The sequence below is a fragment of the Acomys russatus genome, chromosome 29 (assembly GCF_903995435.1).
Source record: "Acomys russatus chromosome 29, mAcoRus1.1, whole genome shotgun sequence".
NCBI classification, from domain to species: Eukaryota; Metazoa; Chordata; class Mammalia; order Rodentia; family Muridae; genus Acomys; species Acomys russatus.
Genome location: NC_067165.1, coordinates 29,578,806 through 29,600,562, shown reverse-complemented (window position 1 = coordinate 29,600,562; position 21,757 = coordinate 29,578,806). Strand labels below are relative to the sequence as shown.

Below are 21,757 nucleotides of genomic sequence, written 5' to 3'. Positions count from 1 at the left end.
TTCGAGAGATGACAAGTCTCAAAAGGTGCCGTGCTGTCGCCCTGATGCCCACCAGGAAGTACGGAGAATTTATAGGCCCACGGACATTTTGGGGGTGGCCTCACCCCAATCACACTCCTAAGCCATCGTGATCTTCCTCTGAGGCGAGAGATTTGAATTCCCAGAGTCTTAGGATCAGGAAGTGGTGGAGAGGCCCTTTGTCTCTTCTCTAGGGCAGACAGAAACTAGCGACCACGTGGGGGATTTTACAGTCAGATATTACAAGCAAACACTTAGGGCCCCCCTCCCAAGAATTTTTTTTAAATGCAAGTGTTTAGAAATATAAAGCTAAGGCTGGAGGGATGGCTCAAACATTGTAGCACTTCACCAAAAGGCCTGGATTCTATTCCTAGCACCGGATCAAGCAACTTAGAGCTGCCTATAACTCTAGTTCCTGGGGGCCTGGCGCCCTCTGCTGGCCTCTGTAGTACCTGCACTCATGTGTGCATTACCTCTGCCCCTCCCCCAGTGTACCCCCCTCCCCAGAGCATCCTCTTTAAAATAAAAAGTATAAAGCTGAAGTCTGAGAGCCATCAAAGTGAGAGGAGTCCCATATTTCCTTTTCCTTTTCTTCCTTCCTTTCTTTCTTTTTTCTTTTTTCTTTTTTTCTTTTTTTCTTTTTTTAAGAGGTGAAAGGCCTGATCAGATTCCACTAAGATTCAGACCTTCCTGTGCCTTCTCTCTTGGATAGATAGCTGAACCATTCGAAAGTTAATGACAGTGAAGCCTGGCAGGACCCTGACCCTGTCACCAATCCAGTCCCTTCGTGACACCAAGAAGGAATGGTAGCACACTGTCTGGCAAAGGAGTTCTCAGAGGGAACCCAGGCGCTTTGGGAAATCTGCAGGGTGACTCAGGTACTGACAGTATAGCCAGTGACCTGTTTGCACTGTTCTGCAATTTCAAAGTCTTTCTCACTGCAGACTGCCGAGAGCCTCCCAGGAGTCTCTGAGGCAACTGTGACAGAGACACAGAGGAGGGTGACATGCTTGAGGTCACATTCAGGCTCTACAGCTGAGTCAGGATTAGGTCTGCAGGCCTGTGGCCAATGCTGGTGCCTTGTGATGTGGCACTCTGATGGTTGCTTTGGGGGTCTTTCTCTTGACCAGGAGCCTTTGCTCCGAAGCCAGTTTGCTCCCCGAACATTCTCCAATGCCAGCCCAACTCCCAACAAGAGAAGGCTGCATTCGGTGGGCCCTAAACGGTCCCTTTGTGTGAGATTAAAAAGAAGATTAGCTCTAGTGTCAGGCATTATATATGTCTATGCAAGAGGCTGTCATGACCTTTGGGGGGGAGGACAAGCAGTTGCATGTGTCTCTTGATGGCAGACTCCAGCTCTGCCTTCCCCTTTGCTGTTCCACCTCAGGCAACCTCCCTCAGGTGTGTCTCTTTCCCTCAAGCCTTGCTTGATTCCCTTAACAGCCTTGGCATCCACACACCACAACAACAAGAAAAAAAAAAACAAAAAACCAGAATGCTGTCTTCACCCACATCTGCTCAGGGTCAGAGGTGCTTCCTTTATATGTTTGACTGCAAGAAGCCCCAACAAAGATAAGATCCGAGGATGGAACAGGAGGATTCCTGTCCTTCAGGCCCAGTACTTGGTCACACACACACTCTCCCTCCCTCCCTCCTTCTCCCCTCCCCTCCCTATTCCTCTCTGTGTCCGTCTGGCTGCCTCTGTCTCTCTGTCTCTTTTGTCTCTCTCTCTGTCTGTCTCTCTGTCTCTGTCTGTCTCTGACTCTGTCTGTCTGTCTGTCTGTCTGTCTGTCTGTCTGTCTGTCTCTCTCTCTCTCTCTCTCTCTCTCTCTCTCTCTCTATCTCTCTCTCTCATAGAAGAATGATGCACAAGCCATGATTCAAGTGTGGACATCAGAGGTCAGCTCCCTCCTACTGCGCCCACGAGCCTCAGCCATCCATCTCAGGCCATCAGCTTGGGCAGAGGCGCTGCTTCTCTTCCTCTGCCTCCCCATCAAACTGTCCCCCTTTAGTTTCCTTTTAGTTGCATCCGTGTTCCCATTGGGTCAACCAACCCAGTTACATGAAAGCAAGTGTTAAAACTCACTTCCGGGAAGGTCGCAGCCTGGCACACCTAGGAGCCCGAGGAGGGCACCTGCTTCTTGGGCTCAACCATGTTCTACCTTCTCTTCCTGCCTCGACTACAAGCATCCACGGAGACAAATGGCCTAAGGTCACGGGGTCAGGCCTGTCTTTGTTGAAATCACAGGAAGTGGTTGCTGTGTTAATCAGAACAGGGATCGCTGGAGAGAAAGGGCCAGCTGTCCAACGTGTCATTATGCAATGAGCAGAGGAAATTACTGACCCGGTTAACACCTGAGGGCTCTCACCGTGGAGGGAAAAGCGCAGGTTCCTCTCTTGGAGAGAGAGACGCTATTGAACACTGGAGACTGGTGGATGACGTTGTAGAACCCAGGGCCCGGAATGTCATCCTGAAAGGGACAAGAATGCAGTGTCATTGGGCACGGCCACTTCAACACGTTTCTCTACCAGCTTTCCATCCATTAACGCTAAGCCTCCTTCTAATCCTACGGGGCTGGCCGGCTCCGCCATTAGCTGGGGTGACAGCCTGGCTCCGCATTTCTCTGCCTTGCCCAATCTCTACCTCAGTTACCAATGGGAGGGGCCGGAATTCTAATCCAGGTCAGGTCCCCCAAAGCCCCCTGCTCTTTCCACTAAGTCGCCATCCTGAGTTCTAAGGGAAACACTGTTTTGGAAGAGATTTTTGTTTTTCACGTCATTAGGGAACTGCACTGGTGTGCATGTCAGCCCGCATGGACTGACTGGGTCAGCCAAGCCTGAGGTAAGGGGAGGGTGACCGATTTTACAGTAACCACACCCCACCTGACTCAGCTTCCTCCTGAGGCCTCTAAGGAGGGAAACTGGAGAGTGTTTCTGTTTATAAAGCAAAATGAAACAAAAACAACCTTCATTCCAAATGAGGCCATCTTGAACTTGAAGATAAAAATGAGATGAGCCATGGGGCTCAAGGGTGACTTGAGACTCGGGCAGAAGAAGGGAGCAGCCGGCAGAAGCTGTGTTCAGAGCTAGCTCTGCTGCTGCAAGCCATGTAAACTTCCAGAGGCTTCCAGCTCGTTTCTGGTGCTAGTTACTAAGGGTACAGCAGTGTTGACAAAAGCTGAAGGAGCAAGTGGCATGAAATGAGATGTTTCATTGTTGGGACAGCTTCCTGGTCCTGCCCGGTGCTGGGAGCTTTTTAAAGCTAATCTTATTTTCACCATCACCCAATGAGGAAGAGATTACTGTCCCCGGGTTCACAAATGAGGCACATGAAGATGAATTTGTCTGATGTCCAAATGCTGAGTACACGGTGTGTGCTCTTGGAAGTGGGTGTGTCACCAAAGCCACCTAAAACCACAGAAGCCAGGCGTGTGGGGCTGTAAGCTGTAAGCAGTAAGCGCAGGATTTGAGCCCATGGACCCTGGTTGCAGAGTTTGCTAGCTCTGCTCTGTCATCCCAGATACATCTTAACTCTCCTGCACCTCTTGCTTTACTCAGGCAGAGATCCTGAAGTACCACTGATGCCTTCCAGAATGTTCCCATTTGGAGAGTGAGGACAGAGTGACTGGAGTTGATTATAAAGAAGAGAGGAGGGCTGGAGAGATGGCTCAGAGGTTAAGAGCACTGATTGCTCTTCCAGAGGTCCTGAGTTCAATTCCCAGCAACCACATGGTGGCTCACAGCCATCTATAATGTGATCTGATGCAGACCTCTTCTGGCCTGTGGGTATATATGCAGGCAGAACACTGTATACATAATAAATAATTTTTTAAAAAGAAGGAGGAGGAGAGGAATAGGTGATGTTTGTAGGATCTTGGCACACACACACACACACACACACACACACACACTTGAGGCAGGCAGTGAGAACAGAGGACACAGCCTCCCAAGCGTGACACTGCAGTGTGCCCAACAGCACACTGAGACTTCGCAGCGGCTGGCTCACTGAGTCTTCATTGGGGAACTGGGAAGATGGGGCCGAAGAGAGACAGCCTAATGTTGCACAGCCGGCGAAGGGCAGGGCAGGATTTGAACCTGGGCAGTCTCATGGTAGAGTCTTCTAACCACAGCCAGTCACTGCCTCTCAGATGAGGCTGTTCAGGATACAAGAAAACCCCTTCCCCAGGGTCATGAAGTGGGAACTCTGGTCTCCGAGTTGGCTGGCTACACCATCTTGAGTAACTCACCTGCCTGGGCCCGTTTCCTTATCTATAAATCTAAGGTGCTGGGATCCTGGTGAGGGTCCAGGGTCCCTGTGGCTAGGGAAAGCTGCCCCACAGGAACTGTAGCGCTACAGGCGACTAACTTTGACGATGATGTACATGAGCACTTCGCCTGCTTGTATGTATGTGAACAGCACTGTGCCTGGTGCCCACAGAAACCAGAAGGCAGCACTGGGTCCCCTGGAACTGGAGTCACAGAGAGTTGTGAACTGCCACGCAGATGCTAGGAATTGAACCTGGGTCCTCTGCAAAAGCAGCAAGTGCTCTGACCTCTAAGCAAGCTCTCTCCAGCCCCTGGTATGTGATGAACATCTCTAGCCCCCGGGTCCATCCGCATACACCCACTGCTCCATCTCAACCTACCCAGTGAAATTAGAATCACAAACAACAAATAGTTGGTTTTGCTTAAATAGAGCCCATGGAGTATTTGGGGCTAAAAACAATTCATTGTCCATCTACAATTCAAATTTATCCAAGCATATGTATTTTTCTTTGCTAAATCTGTCAACTTTACTGGACATCCAGCAACTGAAGACTGAAAAATAGCTAGAGTCCAGGGCGAACGGGCAGAGGGGTGTCATTGTTTAGTCTGTGGGGATGAAATTTGCTCTCAACGAAGGTCCCAAGATTCTCTCTTGAGGCTGAAGTATGCTGGAGCTGGCCTGTGAAGGTAGCCGTTAAAATCCTGACAGTGGTCATTGGAGTTGGCCACTGTAGGAATATTTACAGTGACGAAATCAGCCCAGGTGGGGAAGGGTGGGGAAGTTACCTTCTCACCACCAGGCCCTCTGCAGAGGGACTTCACAAGTACAGAGAATTCGGGTGCAGAGGGGCCTTAGGAGGCTGCCAGAAGGGGGGAGGGGGTCTCATAGATGAAACACCTCAGAAGGCAAAAACCAAATATTCAGAAGAGAAGTTCATTTCCCACCGCAGAGCCAGGACCACCGATGGGTATGGGGCTGAGCAAGCAATGGTTGGCTGATGTGCTCCCCTCCCCCACCCAGCACACGCCTTGGGTGACACTTGGCTGAGAAGCGCTTGGAGGGCTCACTAGACTGGCAGTGAGCTAGGAGTGGGAAGTGAGTCTTGTCCACCTGACCTTGGGATGGGCCTGAAGAGGTCACGAGGGAGCTGGCATATCAGATCCTGGGCCTGGGTATCTTCCCATGTTTCTCGGGGGTGGGAGGATGGGGGGGGAGTCGGATAGCACAGCCTAGAGCCAGGGGTCGCTTCTTACATACTGCGGCTTCCAACTGATATCCTAAATTCCATCTGACTTAATCCGCAACTTTGCATGATTTCATCACAGTTTAAACTCTGGCTTCAAAGCCTGGGGGGGGGGGGGGTGGCACAAGCCTTTAATTCCAGCACTCAGGAGGCAGAGGCAGGCGGATCCCTGTGAGTTCGAGGCCAGCCTGGTCTACAAAGAGAGTCCAGGACAGCCAAGGCTACACAGAGAAACTCTGTCTCAAAAACAAAAACAAAAACAAAAGACAAAAAACAAAACCTCTGGCTTCAGACTGTTTGGAACGGTGGATTCCTGTCAGACCCTGTGTGGAACTAACAAGTTAGTTAGCTAACTAATTTGTTTTTGAAGCGGGTTTTCTATATCCCAGGCTGGCCTTTCAACTCACTACATGACCAAGGATGACCTTGAAGCGCCAATTGTCCTGCCTTAGCCTCCCAAGGGCTAGAAGTGCAGGCGTGGGCCAACACACTCAATTTCACCCTACATTTTATGAGCCGCCATATGGATGCTGAGAGTTGAACCCAGGTCTTCTACAAGGATCACAAGTGCTCTAAACCACTAAGCCGTTTTCTCCAGCCCCTTCATCATGCCACTTAAGCGGTGCCCACTTACAGGACACCGCGTCCCTGTCCTGCCAGCGTGTGCTCATTTATGTGCAATTCTCGTCACTCCCAGGAAAAGCTAATTTACTGTAACATCCTAGTTTTGAAGAGGAAGAAACAGATGCAGAGATGCTAGGTGATGTCTGTCCTTACAGCTCCTTAGCTTGGGAAACTGGGTGAAGTGATGCTGAGAGGCAGGAAAGAAAATGTCCATCAGACTGTGCAGCCTAGAGACATGTCTCCCTCGTGAATGTAAAGTTAGTTACACATTTGTTTAAAAAAAAAATCATAAAGTTTATTCCTAGCAATCCAAATTGCCAATTTAGACCCAAGTCTGTGCAGGCAGAACTCTCATCTCCACCTACCCCCGCCCCCCACTCCCAGTGGCGAGATTCCTTTTGCTTAAAATAAAATGTAAAAAAATAGCAGTGGTGGCACACACCTTTGATCCCAGCATTCAGGAGGCAGAAGCAGGTTTGAGTTTGAGGCTAGTCTGGTCTACAGAGCTAGTAACAGGACAGCCAGGGCTACACAAAGAAACCATGGTTTGTTTGTTTTTTGGGGAGGGGGAAGGGGACAGGGACAGATGCACGTGTGCCACAGCATGAGAGTATAGAGTTCAGAGGACAACCTGTGGAAGTCAGTTCTGGCGGTGGGTACCTTTGCCCCCTGAGCCATCTCACTGGCATCCCAGGAGTCTCTTACAGGGAATGTACACTGGCCTGAGGCCCAGCTGCAGCAGAGAGAGAGCCTGCCTCCGAGGGTGCCGTGTTAAAGCCGGGCTAAGTGGGTCACAGCTCCAAGGTAAGCAGACGACCGACCGGGTGTGGGCTCGGCACAGGGCGTGTGCGGCTCCAGTCTTAAGAAGGGTGGCGAGGCAGGGGAGGTTTCAGGTCTGTTGTTAACTTGCATTGCCTCACTAAATTACTGGGTGATGTCACGCAAGTGCGCTATTTCTCTATGCTCATTTCCCTCAGGAGGAGAATGAGAACGGCACGCACAGACCTCAGAAGGATGGGTCCTCAGTGCTGGGGACACGGGGGATTATTTTTTTTTTCCTTTTTTTAAAAAAAATTTATTAATTTATTCTTGTTACATCTCAATGTTTATCCCATCCCTTGTATCCTCCCATTCTTCCCTCCCTCTCATTTTCCCATTCTTCCCCTCCCCTATGACTGTTCCTGAGGGGGATTACCTCCCCCTGTATATGCTCATAGGGTATCAAGTCTCTTCTTGGCAACCTGCTGTCCTTCCTCTGAGTGCCACCAGGTCTCCCCCTCCAGGGGACATGGTCAAATGTGAGGCACCAGAGTACGTGAGAAAGTCCTATCCCACTCTCCACTCAACTGTGGAGAATGCTCTGACCATTGGCTAGATCTGGGTAGGGGTTTAAAGTTTACCGCCTGTATTGTCCTTGGCTGGTGCCTTAGTTTGAGCGGGACCCCTGGGCCCAAATTTGCCTATCATAATGTTCTACTTATAGGTTTCTAGGACCCTCTGGATCCTTCTACTTTGCTATTCTCTCATGCTTCTCTCATTTAAAGTCATGGGGGATTATTTAAGCCCTCGGTAATTACACAAGCCCAACGTTCATGTTTCAGATGCAGAAACTGATGGCCGAATAGAACAAGCACCTGCTCTCAAGGCTCCTAGCTAAGGGACAGAGAACACGGGAGCTGGGTCTCTAGAGACGCCACGCGTTTGCAAAAAAAAATGCTTTCCAAGGCAGAGATGAAAGCTTTCCCACCAAATGGATGCAAGCACATTGGAAAATTTGGAACCAAACTTCTGAGCAGTTTCTGCCCATAGGAGATGCTGCCTGTGGGTCTAGCTGGTGGCCATGCTGGCTCGCAGGCAGGAGATGTGATAGGAAGTCACAGGGTACTTCCAGCCCCTGGGACAGAGTCCTCAGAGCTTGTCCTGCGGGATGGAGCCCCAGCAAGGAGCACTTTTTGCCTCCCTTCTCCGCTTCCCCCGCCCCCCACCCCCATCCCCAGGAGATCAGTCTGTTTTGCCAAGGCCGGTCCAGAAGCATGCTGACTTTCATCAACCGAATTTACAGCCTTGAAGACCACAAAAGCAGGCGTGGCTCGGTGTGGAAACAGTGAGAGGTTTTGGAGTGAGCTGCGCCTGGGTCGAGGTCTAATTCTTTTGATGTTGATTCAGCAAGTATTTATTTAGAGCCTCTTATGTGGCAAACCCTGGCCTGTGTGACCAAGGGTGGGTCACTTAGTCTCCTTAAGCCTCGGTTTCCTCCTCTGTTAAATGAAGACACTAAACCCTTCCTTTTAGCATTGTTCTAGGGAGCGATGATACCATCTGAAAATGCTTTAACACATAGAAGGGATCCATCACGACAGCTACTATTCCTTTTATTGGAAACTGAGCTACAAACACCCTGCCTGGCCTACGCCACCATTAAAGCTGATTGATAGGTGCCCAGACAGCGAGTGAGGGAGAACCCAACAGCTAAAATACAGAGAAACTAGAGAAAAAAGGAAAAAAGCATGAGGAAATATATATCATCCTGAGGAAGTTACCAGCCGAGATTTTTAAGTATGTGTGTCGTGTTATTTTATTCTATTTTATGGTTGAGACAGAGTTTCTCTGTGTGGCCTTGGCTGTCCTGGACTCACTTTGTAGACCAGGTTGGCCTCGAACTCACAGAGATCCACCTGCCTCTGCCTCCCGAGTGCTGGGATTACAGGCTTGCACCACTGCGCCCAGCTGTGCCATATTACTTAATGCTGGCTTCATAGAATCCTGAGGTAAATCAGAGGTTAAAAGAACGAAGACCGCTCTCTAGTTCTGCAGTCCACCTCACAGAGGCAGAACCGGGCTTTGGGATGAGGGCTTTGCCTAGCTAGGCTCCTCACTGGCACACTTCACCTGTATTCAGAGCCTGGGTCCTCCCCCCCCCCCCCCCCCCAGCTGCCATCTAGGGAAAGTGTAGAGATAATACAGCCACCAGCAGAGTGCAGCAGAAGGTGACTGGACCGTCCTCTTCTGTGTCTATGTCAGAGTGAGGGAAATGAAGATGCTAGGGATGCCCGTGAACTGCTACCGCCCCCTGCTGGTAAGAAATGGGAATCTCAGGAATAAATTAAATAAAGGCATGTACGGAAACACTCATAACTTTCTGGACTTGGAGATATGGAGAAGAGGGGGTTGGGTGGGGAAAACACAGGTATAGAATTATTTCTAAATTGCATTTATTTATCTATTTATCTATTTGTGTGTGTGTGCGCGCATACCCTGGCATTCATGTAGAGATCAGAGTACAACTTTGAAAAGAATTGGCCTCTCTTCACCAAGTGGGCTCTAGGGTTCAAGGCTTGGTGGCAGGCGCTTTTACCTGCTAAGCGATTTGTTTGTCCATATGTTATCTAGAGGACTTATGTAATCCCCTCTGATGGAGCACAGTAGGGTGTTTTTAGCTTCTACTACACATACATAGGATTTGGAAGCTTTTGTTTGTTTGTTTGTTTGTTTGTTTGTTTTTCAAGACAGGGTTTCTCTGTGTAGCCTGGACTTACTTTGTAGACCCGGCTGGCCTCGAACTCACAGCAATCCACCTGCCTCTGCCTCCCAAGTGCTGGCTCAGCTTTTGTATTTTTAACCTTTTCAAAATAAAGATAATTTGGGCTACAGAATGTGCTGGCACATTTCTTCAATTCAGATGTACAGGTGACCAAGGAAAGAAGACCCTGAGTACAAAGCCGGTGGGGCTACACACCAAGACCCCGAGTTATGTTTCCCAAGCACATAGCACACAATATCTGCCAAGTGTTGGGGTGAATCCCCAACACAGCAAATCGATCGATCTATCCATTTCAGGCTGCTTCTTTTTTAAATTTATTTAATTTTACTCTATGTGCATTGGTATGAAGGCGTCAGAATCCCTGGAACTGGAGTTCCAGACAGTTGTGAGCTGCCATGTGGGTGCTGGGAATTGAACCCGGGTCCTTTGGAAGAGCAGACAGTGCTCTTAACCACTGAACCATCTCTCCAGCCCCTCAGGCTGGTTCTTACCACACTGATAGTGTGCCTCCTTGGAGGATGGTGCAGCTCCTTGGGTGACACCGCCCTCTGCTGCTCATAGAGAAACACAGCCGCTAAAATCCGAGCAAAGACTTTTGAAGGCAATGTCATTTACCTTTTTGTGATAAAATCTCCTGGCTTGGCTGTTAAATCCCTTTTTTTCTGATTCTGGGACTAATGATGTTTGGTATCTGTAAGGAATGGACGATTGTGTTGGGTACGCAGCGGTGAAACCTAAACAACAACATCAAAAAGACAGCCATCAGTGAGCGCCGTGCTGCCCGCGCTTGCTCAGTGCAGCTGCAGGGGAAACGCTGTGAGAAGTCATCCTAGGCTAAGGAATGTAGCCTGGCTGGCAGGTGTTCCATCCCCAGCGCCGCATAAAGCCAGGTGTGGTGTCACACACCTGTACTTGTGGCACTCAGGACGTGGAGGCAGGAGGATTAGAAATCCAAGGTCTCCCTTGCCTACCACTGATGGAGTTTAAGGCCAAAGTGTGGTGGCGCAGCCTGGAATATATGAGACCCTGTCTCAAAATGAATAAATAACCAAAGGAGTCTTAGTGAACTAACAGAAGAGAACTCAATATAGGCAGTCAATGAGGTTCCGGTGGTCTGCCCACCTTTGTGATTCAGAAAGATACAAATTTTCCTTTTCTAGCTCTTTCTCTCGGATGTGGCTGGAACCAGAGTAGGCTTCTATTAGTAGTTTGGACTTCCTTACTCTTTCTTTATAGACACGCGCCCCGCCCCACCCCCAATGTGTGGCTGCCTAATGACATATGGCTGAGCACCATTACCAGTGTGGCACTTCCTCCTCCTCTTCTCTGTTCCCTCCTGGCAGCTGCTGGGACGTACAGCTTGTCTGCTCTGGGGTTTCTCTTTTTAAGCTCTAATAAAATTGTCCTCTTTGAATTAAAAACAGAGGATCAATACAGGGTCGAAAATGGCCCAGTGGGCAAGGGCTCAGCCTGACCACCTGAGAGCAGTCCCCAAGATCCCCAGGGTAGAAGGAGAGCCAACTCCCAAAAAATTGGTCTGTCACTTCCACATGTGCTCCACAGCATGCGCATACAAGATACCTAAGTATAATTTTTAAAATTTAAAACAGGGACTGAAGAGATGGCTCCGAGGTTAAGAGCACAGGCTGCCCTTCCATAGGACCCAGGTTCAATTCCCAGCACCCACATGGCAGCTCAGAACTGTTTATAACTCCAGTTCCAGAGGGTCCAGCACCCTCTTCTGGACTCTCTTCGAGCACTGCATGCACGTGGTTTGCAGAACCAAACATATAAAAATAAATGTTTTAAAATTAAAATACTCAATACAAAGGAGTGAACCAATGAACAAATAGGACAGACAGAAAGCAGGTCACAAAGCAACAGACTTCCATGATGATGACCACATTAAATGTAAGTGACCTACACATTCCAGTTAAAAGGCAGGGACTGTCAGACTGGGTAAGAATGAAAGACCCAACTACATGCTGCCTACAAGAAATACATTTCAACTATAAAACTCAGGGGAGGGGGAGGCAGGAGCAAAAAGAATGGGGACTTGTGATAAGAAATTAATTTGTGAGAAACAAAGCAAGCAAGACCTGCCACACATTTGAAACTAAAGAACACGATTCTTGCTGGACATATGAAAATAGCATGTTGTTTTGTTGTTGTTGGAGGGTCGGTCCCAGTCATCCTTTCTTTCTGTCTACACTCTAGGGTCAGCGGGAGGCAAAGGCAATCCGTGCTGTACACTCCTGAAGGATGGCCTTGCGGCCAGCACCCAAGAATTACTAATCTTTCCAACTGTAATCCCATGCACTAGAGTGGACATGTGGTAATTTAGAGTCACTAGACCTTTCTGTACTTTGTCGCCATGCTTTTTAAGTTTGCCAGGGTCTTCATCTGGGTTAGCCACGATATGGGACATGTTCCGTCTCTCTGAGGGAAGCCTCAGCCTCGCATTCTTCTAAACACCTGAAAGAAGATACAGCATTTGCAGGGGCCGTTTTATACCAGAGCAGCTCTGTGCTTACGATGGGTTGGGTTGAGAGATCTTGTGGGGCAGAAGTTGACACCCACCAACTGCTGGGTCGCCCCAGGTTCCAAGGACACAGAATTAAGGAAAGCCACCCAAGGTCACCATCACTGCTGCATACAGCTTCTGGGACTTTAGATCTTATTTTCATTATTAATTTGGTGTGGCCAAGATATAACTTATATACCGTAAAATTCATCAGTGGTAAAGTAAAAATGAGTCTAAGTTTTGACAATGTGTGCAGTTGCGTTGTATACCACCACGACCAAGATATTAAGGTTATCCATACCCCACAAAGCTGCCCTGTGCTTTTGTAGTCATTTCCCTCTGGACCTGGCCTCTGTCAATTTGTGCTTCCTGTCACAATAGCTACCTTTCTATAATGCTACACAAATGCTACCACCAGCAGATCAAGTGCTACCAACACAATCTTCCCCGGGGAGGTGGGCGGGCGGGGGGGGGGGGGGAGCTGGAGAGACAGCTCAGGGATTAACAGCATGCATTGCTGTGTGGAACTACAGCTTCAGCACATCGGATGCCTATTTATGGCCTCCATAGGCACCTGCACTGTATATGCATACACACACACACACACACACACACACACACACACACACACACACAGCTAAAAAGAAAAAGGCTGCTCGTTAAAAAAAAAAAATATTCTTCCTAGAACTTGATTGGCATTGCATCAAAAATTCAGTGAGAATATCTTAGCCTCGTTGAGTATTATTATCCACTAATATGGCGGGTGTCCATTTATTTTGATAGAGCTAAACTTCTCGGCGGTGTTTGTACTTACAGATGTATAGCTATTGCTTATTTTTGTGAACCCCTGTGAGAGAGGGGCGTGCGTGGCACCACAGTGCACATGTGAAGGTCAGAGAACAGTCCTCGCCTCCCACCTTGCTTACTGTGTCCAGCTTTTTGTGGGTTCTGGGCACCCTGATCCGGGCCCCCATGGTGCCTTGCCTTGGGAGCCATCTCCCCACCCCAACAGAGATTTTCTTAAGTAGAACCCTAGGGGTGTCGTATTTCTGTGTCACGAAGATGGAATCCTTTAAAAGTCTTGACACAAGACCCTTTTTATTTGTTTTTTGGTTTACAGTGCTGGAGATTGAAGCCGGGGCCTTGGGTGATGCCAGGTAAGCACTCTGCCCCCAGCTATATCCCCACAAAATGCTCATTTCGGAGTTCTCTGTTTCTGGTGATATTTTTCCATATTGATCTTGTGGCCTCTGACTTAGCCTCCTTTTTTCGTTCTGAAGGCTTCTTTACAGATTAGGAAATTTAATACATATAGCCATCCATATGTGAAGAATGGGGTGATTCCTTCCCTTTCTAATGTAGGGCTGTTACTTTTTTCCCTTATAACACTGCAATGTTTGGGGCACCCAGACCACCCTGAATGTAACTGGTGAAAGGAGACATTTATTTTAATACTGGCTTGAGTAGGGTTATATAGAGTTTTTCTGCATTAAGTATGATGTTGGTTAAAAGTTTTGTTTGATTTTGGTTTTTTACTTGTTTGTTTGTTTGTTTGTTTGTTTGTTTGAGACAAGGTCTCCTTATATACTACTAGCCCAGGCTGGCCTAGAACTTGTGATTCTCCTGCCTCAGCCTCCTAAGCGCTTGGAATGAAGGTGTGCGCCACCACATTTGGCTCTAGGAAGCTTTTCTTTTCTTTCTTTCTTTCTTTCTTTCTTTCTTTCTTTCTTTCTTTCGTTTGTTTGTCTTGGTTTTGTTTTCCAGACAGTGTTTCTCTGTGTATCCTTGGCTGTCTTGGACTCACTCTATAAACCAGGCTGGCCTCAAACTCACAGAGATCCGCCTACCTCTACCTCTCGAGTGCTGGGATTAACAGCGTGCACCACCATGCCCGGCAGCTTTTCTTTTCTTTTTTTTTTTTTTTTTTAAAGATATATTTATTTATTATTATGTATACAGTGCTCTGCTTGCATGTACTCCTGCAAGCAAGAAGAGGGCGCCCTATCACATTACAGATGGTTGTGAGCCACCATGTGGTTGCTGGGAATTGAACTCAGGACCTTTGGAAGAGCAAGCGGTGCTCTTAACCACTGAGCCATCTCTCCAGCCCCAGCTTTTCTTTTTTAAATAGAAATATTTTTCAGTTTTAATCCTAATTTCCTACAACTTTTTTCTATATAGTACCAGGTTTTGAATTCTGTAGAACACTTTGTCATTGTTTGTAGAGCTGACCTTGTCATTACTCTTTGTGGCTGTATAAACTGATTTACACTAGTCAAAATGTTCTGATCTAGAATTTCTATAATTAGTGCTACATCTATGTACATGACTGCTAATGGTAGTTTTCTTCTATTTTTTAAAATGTCTTTGATTTTTGTTTCACAAAACGAATTTATTTCTTTTTAAAAGATTTATTTATTGTATTTATTGCATATGAGTGCTTTATCTGCAGAAGAGGGCATCAGATAACATTATAGATGGTTGTGAGCCACCCTGTGGTTGCTGGGAATTGAACTCAGGACCTCTGAGTGCTGGGATTAAAGGCATGCGCCACCACGCCCAGTGGTTCATCTAATTTTGTTGATGCTTTGCCATGTTTTCTTCAGGATTCTGTAATGTTTGGTATTGGCTGCATTTCCTGAATCTGTAGGTTTGTGGCTTCCATCGGATTCTAAAAACATTTTGCATTCCTTTTTCACATAGTTTTTTGTGCTCTCTCCTTTTCCGGGGTGACAGCTGTGCGCGTGTTAGGTACCCTGGTGTTCTCCTAAAAGTCGCCAAAAGCCTGTCTTTGAAGCTTAACCTGGTTTAATCTCTCCACTCCTTCAGACAGCCCAGATTGGTCCAGCTTCAAACTCACTGATCTGGTCTCCTCTGTGAACCTCCCCCCACCCCACCACCACCATCCCACCCGGCTCTCTGGCCCCAGTGCAGTCTTACCAGCTGCCGGTTCTGCTGGACTGACCTATTCTCTTTCTTTCAGATGCTGGCCAGAGCCCAAGGATGCTTTTAAACTCCCCAATGCTTTGAGCTTCCTTACTCTTTTTCTAAAGAGTCTGTCCTTGTGGTGTAGCTGACCTCCGTGCCGGCTGCTCTCCTCCATCCTCCTGCCTTCCCGCCAGCGGTCAGGGTTAGGTTTCACAGCTCTCCGGCCCTGGGCTTCTTATTTCAGACTAACACATCGCCCTCAGCTCCGGTCTGAGTCAGTTCTTTGTCCCCGAGCTTCTGTCTGTGTTCCTTCCTCAATTCTTTTGTTAGGGAACCAAGAATCCCAAGAAGGGACCCCGAGTACTCCAGCATCGTATGAGGCTCTGCTGGGATGCCCCAAGACTCCTGGGAACACGCCTTTTTGTTTTTTCGAGACAGGGTTTCTCTGTATAGCCTTGGCTATCCTGGACTCACTTTGTAGACCAGGCTGGCCTCGAACTCACAGAGGTCCGCCTGCCTCTGCCTCCCGAGTGCTGGGATTAAGGCGTGCGCCACCACCGCCCTTTTAATTCTTTTATCAGCAGGGAAAACTAACCCATACACACACACACCGGGAGTATCTTTTTTCTTTCTTTCTGCTTGTAAAAAGACCTTCCTTGTCCAGCCTCATGGTGACTGTGTGCTTCTTCACTTCCTGCAGCAGTTTTGTCTGGCTTCTAATGGCTGCTCTGAGCGTTCCTTTTGCTGGCTCTGTCGTTGCTGGGACTGCTCTCCTGGCTACAGTCCATTTCCCTGAAGCTTTGTACTGGGTGCTAGAGAGGGTGAAATTTCCATTTTCTTTCTTTCTTTCTTTCTTTCTTTCTTTCTTTCTTTCTTTCTTTCTTTTTCCTGGCTTATTTTTAGTACCTTGCAGATTCCTTTGCCCTCCCACCCCACCTCCCCCGACCTCCAAGCCTTCAGATTTGATTCAGAACACCTTTGATTCTGGAAGGAATTTACTTGCGCTACTGAGGTGCCATACTTTATTTTCTTCTAACAGCGTCTCCTTGTATCCAGGCTGGCAAACTCACTCCATAGCTAAGGATGACCTTGAACTTCTGATCCTTCTGCCACCACCTCCTGCCTGATGGATTACCCGGATACACCACCATCCACGCCCCTTGGATATGGGGTGCTGGGAATCAAATTCAGGGGTTCATTCATGCGGGTACTCTGCCAGCTGAGCCACAGCCTCGGTCACTAGGGACGGTGCTGTCTAACACGGTGACCCTCCATTCTGGCTTACAGGAACATGAAATGTCGTCAGTTCCATGGCTCCGGGAAATGTTCGCCTCCTGTTCCTTGTTGGGTTGTTCTGGTTGTTTGTTCTTCAGCCAGGGCTCAAAGAGATCTCTTCAGATTGTCAACTGTTTTTCTATGCAACTCTCTCCTCGGGTACTTTAGACCACAGTCTGGACTCTCTGGCTTCCCTGAACTCGGACCCCCATGTCCTTATGGTAGGTGGCCTTCTATCACTGGAAAAAAATACCAAAGACTTGTGCTGGCTCGTGGCTTCAAGGGTTTCAGTCTCTAGTCACGGGTCCTGCTGCTCAGCAGTGTCAGACCAGGAGCTCGACATAGTGGGAAGGGCCTCCTCACAGCACAGCAGCCAGAAAGCAAAGAAAAAACAGGGAGGGCTGGATCCCCAGATCTCCTTCAAAAGAACAGGCCCAGGGACCTGACTTGCTTCCACTAGGCCCTACCTTTGAAAGGTTACACACACACACACACACACACACACACACACACACACACACACCCCAAAGGCTAGGGTCCAAGTTCTCAACAAACAGGCTTTGGGGGCCACCCAAGATTCAATCTCTAAGGCACTTCTATCAGGGAAACTAGAGTTTGTTTCCACTCCCCTCCTGCCTGCAGAACAGCCTGGAAGCTACTCCCGAGCTCACTACTTGAGGGTAACATAGCTCAGGGGCTACATTATTGTGCCACCTGCTGCCTGATTCATAAAGAGTTTCCTAATCTGTGTAGCTGGGGCTGGTTTGTTTTTTGTGGTTTGTTTTGTTTTGTTCCGTTTTTAGTTGTCAATCGCATGAACACCGTTTCATCTCCAAAGCAGTAAATTTTTCATGAGCAGACTCAGGATACAGTTTACTTCCCCCCCCCCCACCTCCCACCCTTTACCCACCCCCCTCTTCCCTGCAAGGAACTTAAACCATCTCTAAATTGAGTAAATAATCTTATGTCCATCTAGCCAGCCCCTGCTTCCTCAACGTGAGTTCCTTGCCGGATTCATCTCCACAGCAGCACTTGTAGCCTTTTCTGATAATCTGAGATTTGAAGATTTAATGGGGAACGACAGCTTTAAAACATTAAGATATTTCAAAGCAATTCAATAGCGGCCAGAGAACAGTGTCTTTCAGTGTCTCTAAAAGCAGCCAGTGTTCACTTGCCACACCACAGGGCGACCTCGCTGTTTTAGGAGGAACCATTTTTTGTTTTTGTTTTCAGCCCCACCTTTAATGAAGCTGCTGTGTCAGAGTGCTGGCAATATGGCTCCTGTGGCAGAATGCCACCAAGCAAGCGCAAAGGCCCGGCTGGATCAGCAGTGGCAATACTGTAGTCAGAGCACCCAAGAAGTAAAACGAGGCAACAGGATCAGAAGTTCAAAGCCAGCCTGACTACACACTAAGTTCTAGGCCAGCTCAGGCTGTATGTCAAGTCCCTATCTCAAAAAACGACAGTGCTGGAGAGATGGCCCAGTGGTAAAGAGCACTGGCTGTTTTTCCAGAGGTCCTGGGTTCGGTTCCAAGCATTCACATGGAGGCTCACAACCATCTGTAATTCCGGTCCTAGGAGAGCCGATACCTCTTGTGACCTCCACAGGCACCGGGCATGTACAGGACGTACAGACATGCTTACATACAGATAGGATATTCACAGACATGAGATAAATAAAAAATAATTTAAAAACTGACAACCAAGGAATTGTGCAGTGGTGGCTTAGTCATTTAATGCCAGCACTCCGGAAGCAGAGGCGGTGGATCTCTGTGAGTCTGAGGCCAGCCTGGTCTACATAGAGCACTCTAGGCTAGCCAGGACTACATAATGAGACCCTGTCTTTAAAAAAAAAAAAAAAAAAAAAAAAAAAAATTACAAGCCAGCCTGGTCTACAAAGCGAGTCCAGGGACAGCCAAGGCTACACATAGTAATCCTATCTTGGAAAAACAAAAACAAAATTGCAAGAGGGTTTTTAAAATTAGATTTCTCACGCAAATTATTATATTTTTCAAAAATTTAAGCAATTATAAAAATGTCAAACAATGCATTATTCTACCACCAAAAGGCAACAAATGTTAACCTTCCAGTGTTCTGTGGACTGCCCATGCAGTTGGTAGAGAACAGGTATGGCCTAGCTCTGGACAGGTGCCCATCTGCTGCCAGGTGAGCCTCCTGCACTTGGTGGGTCATGACAGGTGGCCATGGCCTAGAATCTACCATGATTTCCTCCCACTTGGAACATCCCTCCTAGAGGGAAGTGGGAGGCACACAGGCCCCAAAAGGCTTTTCAAAGCCTCAGAGGACCGATCCATTAGGGTTTTTTGTTTTGGTTTTACGAGACAGGGTTTCTCTGTGTAGCCTTGGCTGTCCTGGACTCACTTTGTAGACCAGCCTGGCCTGGAACTCACAGAGATCCGCCAGCCCAAGGCGTGAGCCATCACCTCCCGGCTTTTGTTTGGTGAGAGAGAGTGTGTCGGAGGCCTGGATGGAACTGTAGCAGCTGGTTCGTGGCCCCGAGACTTCAGTCTCAGCCTTTCATTTTATAGATGGCCAAGATGAGGCCCAGACTTGCTGAGGAAGACCGGATGTGCTCGAGGGGCACTACCAGAGCTCAGCTCTTGGAAGGCCATCCGTTACCCTGTACCGGTGTCCCCTCAAAGACTGAGGTAGCGGGCATCAGATGGCCAACTCGCTCACAGGGTCCACTTTTCAGATGAGTACACTGTGCATACACTGACCCCACCGCTGCCCCAAACGGCACTGTCTGACTCGCGAGACACCACCTAACTGGGCACAGATTTTCCGCACGCACCCGGAGTCCGGAGGTCTCAGTGGGTGTCCCATGGAGTGCGCTGACTCGCCCTCACGACCTCAAGGACCGGTCCCTTAACAGGAGATGGCTCCTACCTAGTCAATCTAGCCTCTCAGCCGCACCCTGTCGCTATGGCAACCACTGGCCTAACATCCCAGAGTCCAGTGGCAGGCAGTAAGCTAACTGTAGCCAATGGTGTTCTCTGTTTCTTTAACGTGAAAAGCTGTTGACCAATCATTAGCCAAGAAGCTACCAGAATTTTGGAGGTTCGGGCTGACTATGCCAGGACCTGTGGCAGGGAACTCTTAAGGTTTTTGTTTCTGGGGCTTGGTTTTGTGGTCTTGTTTTTTGTTTGTTTTGGTGACTTCTTAAAATTCATAGGGCAACCCAAAAGCCTAGGAATTTTGCTCACTCAGAAAATCCTACCCAAGGAATAAACCTGAGCATTTCTATCCATCCACGCCCTGGGTGTGAGAAAAGACTGATGACACAGTTCCGCAAGGGCAACCGTGCAAGTATTCTAAGAGCTCTTTACCCCTTCCCCGTTTCGCCGCGGTCACAACGCCCCTTCACAGTCCTGCTTCAACCCACCAGTGGCTCCTTTAAATTTATGGGAGACGCCTCTATTATAACTGTCTTCGGCGCATTCCTCTGATCACAGCTCTTGCCACCCACGCCTCAAGAAGAAGAAAAAAAATCTCGCACCAGCCCAGCTGGTATTTGGGCATCTTCCATAACACAATATGACAGCTCCATCCTCTCTTGAACGCCCCCTCCCCGCTCTACCGGCCCACACGGAGAGCCCATTTGCGTCGCTGAGGTCACCTCAATGTCATTTCCTCCTCAAACGTGTGTGGTCTCAACATCTCCCCCAGAGGTTGCTGTGGGCTCTGAACTGAATGGTGTGTGCAGGAAAATGTGCGCGCTGGACGCTCCAAGCGCAGTTTCATGGTCACAGCTGGGAAACAGCAGCCGGGGAGTAGGATGATTGACAGCCTTCCGGGGCTGCTGAGCTGAAGGCGTGCTGTGAGATTCAGGACGCAAGAGAGCCAACAGGTGGGACGCAGGCGCTGGAAAGAAGGGGTACTACGCATGGTCCCCTAAACACGTCAGGACTCTGCTGGGTGTCGATGTTGAAGCTACCAAATGGAAGCAGCAGGGGCACCGCCCGGGACCTTCTATGACTGTTAGCGCAGTCTGCGGGGACACCTGGCGGGCTGCTCAAGCCCAACCCACCTGTCGGGCAGGTGAAGGTGAGCAGCCATAACCTGGGGACCAAAGCAGCCCGGACTTCTTCCTTTGGCCGCTAGAGGGAACTCCTCCAGGTGAGTGCCAGGTCTCGCCCCTACGCTTCAAGCGAGCTTGGCAGCGCAGCCAATTTTCTCAGGATGTCCCGCCCATCCCCTCCCAACAGCCACTCGCCTGCGCCAGCTTGGGACTGGCAGACAGGGTAACAAATCAAGTCGCGACCCTTGAAAGCAAAACACTACAGCCCCCCCACCCTCCGGCAACTCGGAGCTGGGAAGGGATCCAGGAGGCTGTTCCTAGGGGTGGCACAGAGTGTCCCGGTCGCTTCTCCAGAACCTGGCATAGGTGGATCTAAAAGGAACGCCACGGGTGAGTCATGATCAAGACTGAGGGGAAGGGGGAATTCAGGCTTGCTGTTTCTGGAAAAGCAACGCGTTTTTAGCTATCTAACCACCCTCTGGTGTAAGTGCAGTCCCCTTTGCTGTTGCCAGCCTTGTCAGTTTGGGTCCTCTTTTTTTTTTTTTTTTTTTTTTTTTTTTCCATATTTTCAAGGAGGGTGGGCACGGGTTTGCCTTAATGCAGGTGATGCTGGGCGTTACCAGATGAGGAAGTGGATGACACTGCCGGCTCCAGCATGCTAGAAATAGCTGGTGCAGCTAGCAGGTGGATGAAGGGAGCCGTGTGCTCGTTACTGGAAGAGAGATGTGTCTCCCCTGGCGATCGAATGCCCGGCTCATTGGGAAAGGCCCGGAGAACGTCACCCTTCAGTGCCCAAAAGCATCGCGAAGGGAAAGCTTGGCACGGAACCGACATTTTCTAGTCAAACTGAATCGTCAGGTGGTGACAAGACCTCCATGCACCCACACACCCTTCTTGTTTTCGGTTACAGCCAATTTGATGACCAGCTGGAAAACTTGCTCAGTGGGATTAATCATTTAGATGAGGCCCTGGGATTGGCGTGAAAGCAGGCACTTTGTGAATTCTCTTTCCCCACTCGGGTCAGTGACCATGAGCTGTGATTGTGACTGTCAACACAGAGTTGGCTGTGTGCCTCTTGGACATATGTCAGTCCTGGAAAAGTGTTTTGAGACCAACAAAACACCGTCACCAGGCCAAAGTGTGAGCCTTATAAGGGAGTGCGACTTACAGAGTCCACGAAGGCTTGTGGGTGGGGGAGCCTTCCTCTCTCCCTGTCTTTGTGCATTCAGAGCTCTGGGGGTTCCCCAGGTAGAGAGGGAAGCTGAAGCTGCTGTTTAAGTAGCTAGTGAACTCAA

At 48.8% G+C, this 21,757-nt stretch overlaps 1 protein-coding gene across 1 annotated transcript in view; it reads right to left on the bottom strand.

Moving 5' to 3' along the window:
* Stpg1 (sperm tail PG-rich repeat containing 1) overlaps positions 1-19,457 on the bottom strand; it is a 40,532-nt gene extending 21,075 nt beyond the window's left edge. Inside the window, exons 1-4 of the mRNA XM_051171925.1 lie at positions 19,236-19,457; positions 12,049-12,168; positions 10,309-10,427; positions 2,388-2,489 (exon numbers count right to left, since the gene is read on the bottom strand). Of these exons, the coding sequence (XP_051027882.1) occupies positions 2,388-2,489; positions 10,309-10,427; positions 12,049-12,121 (294 nt within the window). The 5' untranslated portion in view covers positions 12,122-12,168; positions 19,236-19,457. The remainder of the gene's footprint in view (positions 1-2,387; positions 2,490-10,308; positions 10,428-12,048; positions 12,169-19,235) is intronic.
* Positions 19,458-21,757: the final 2,300 nt, after the last annotated feature.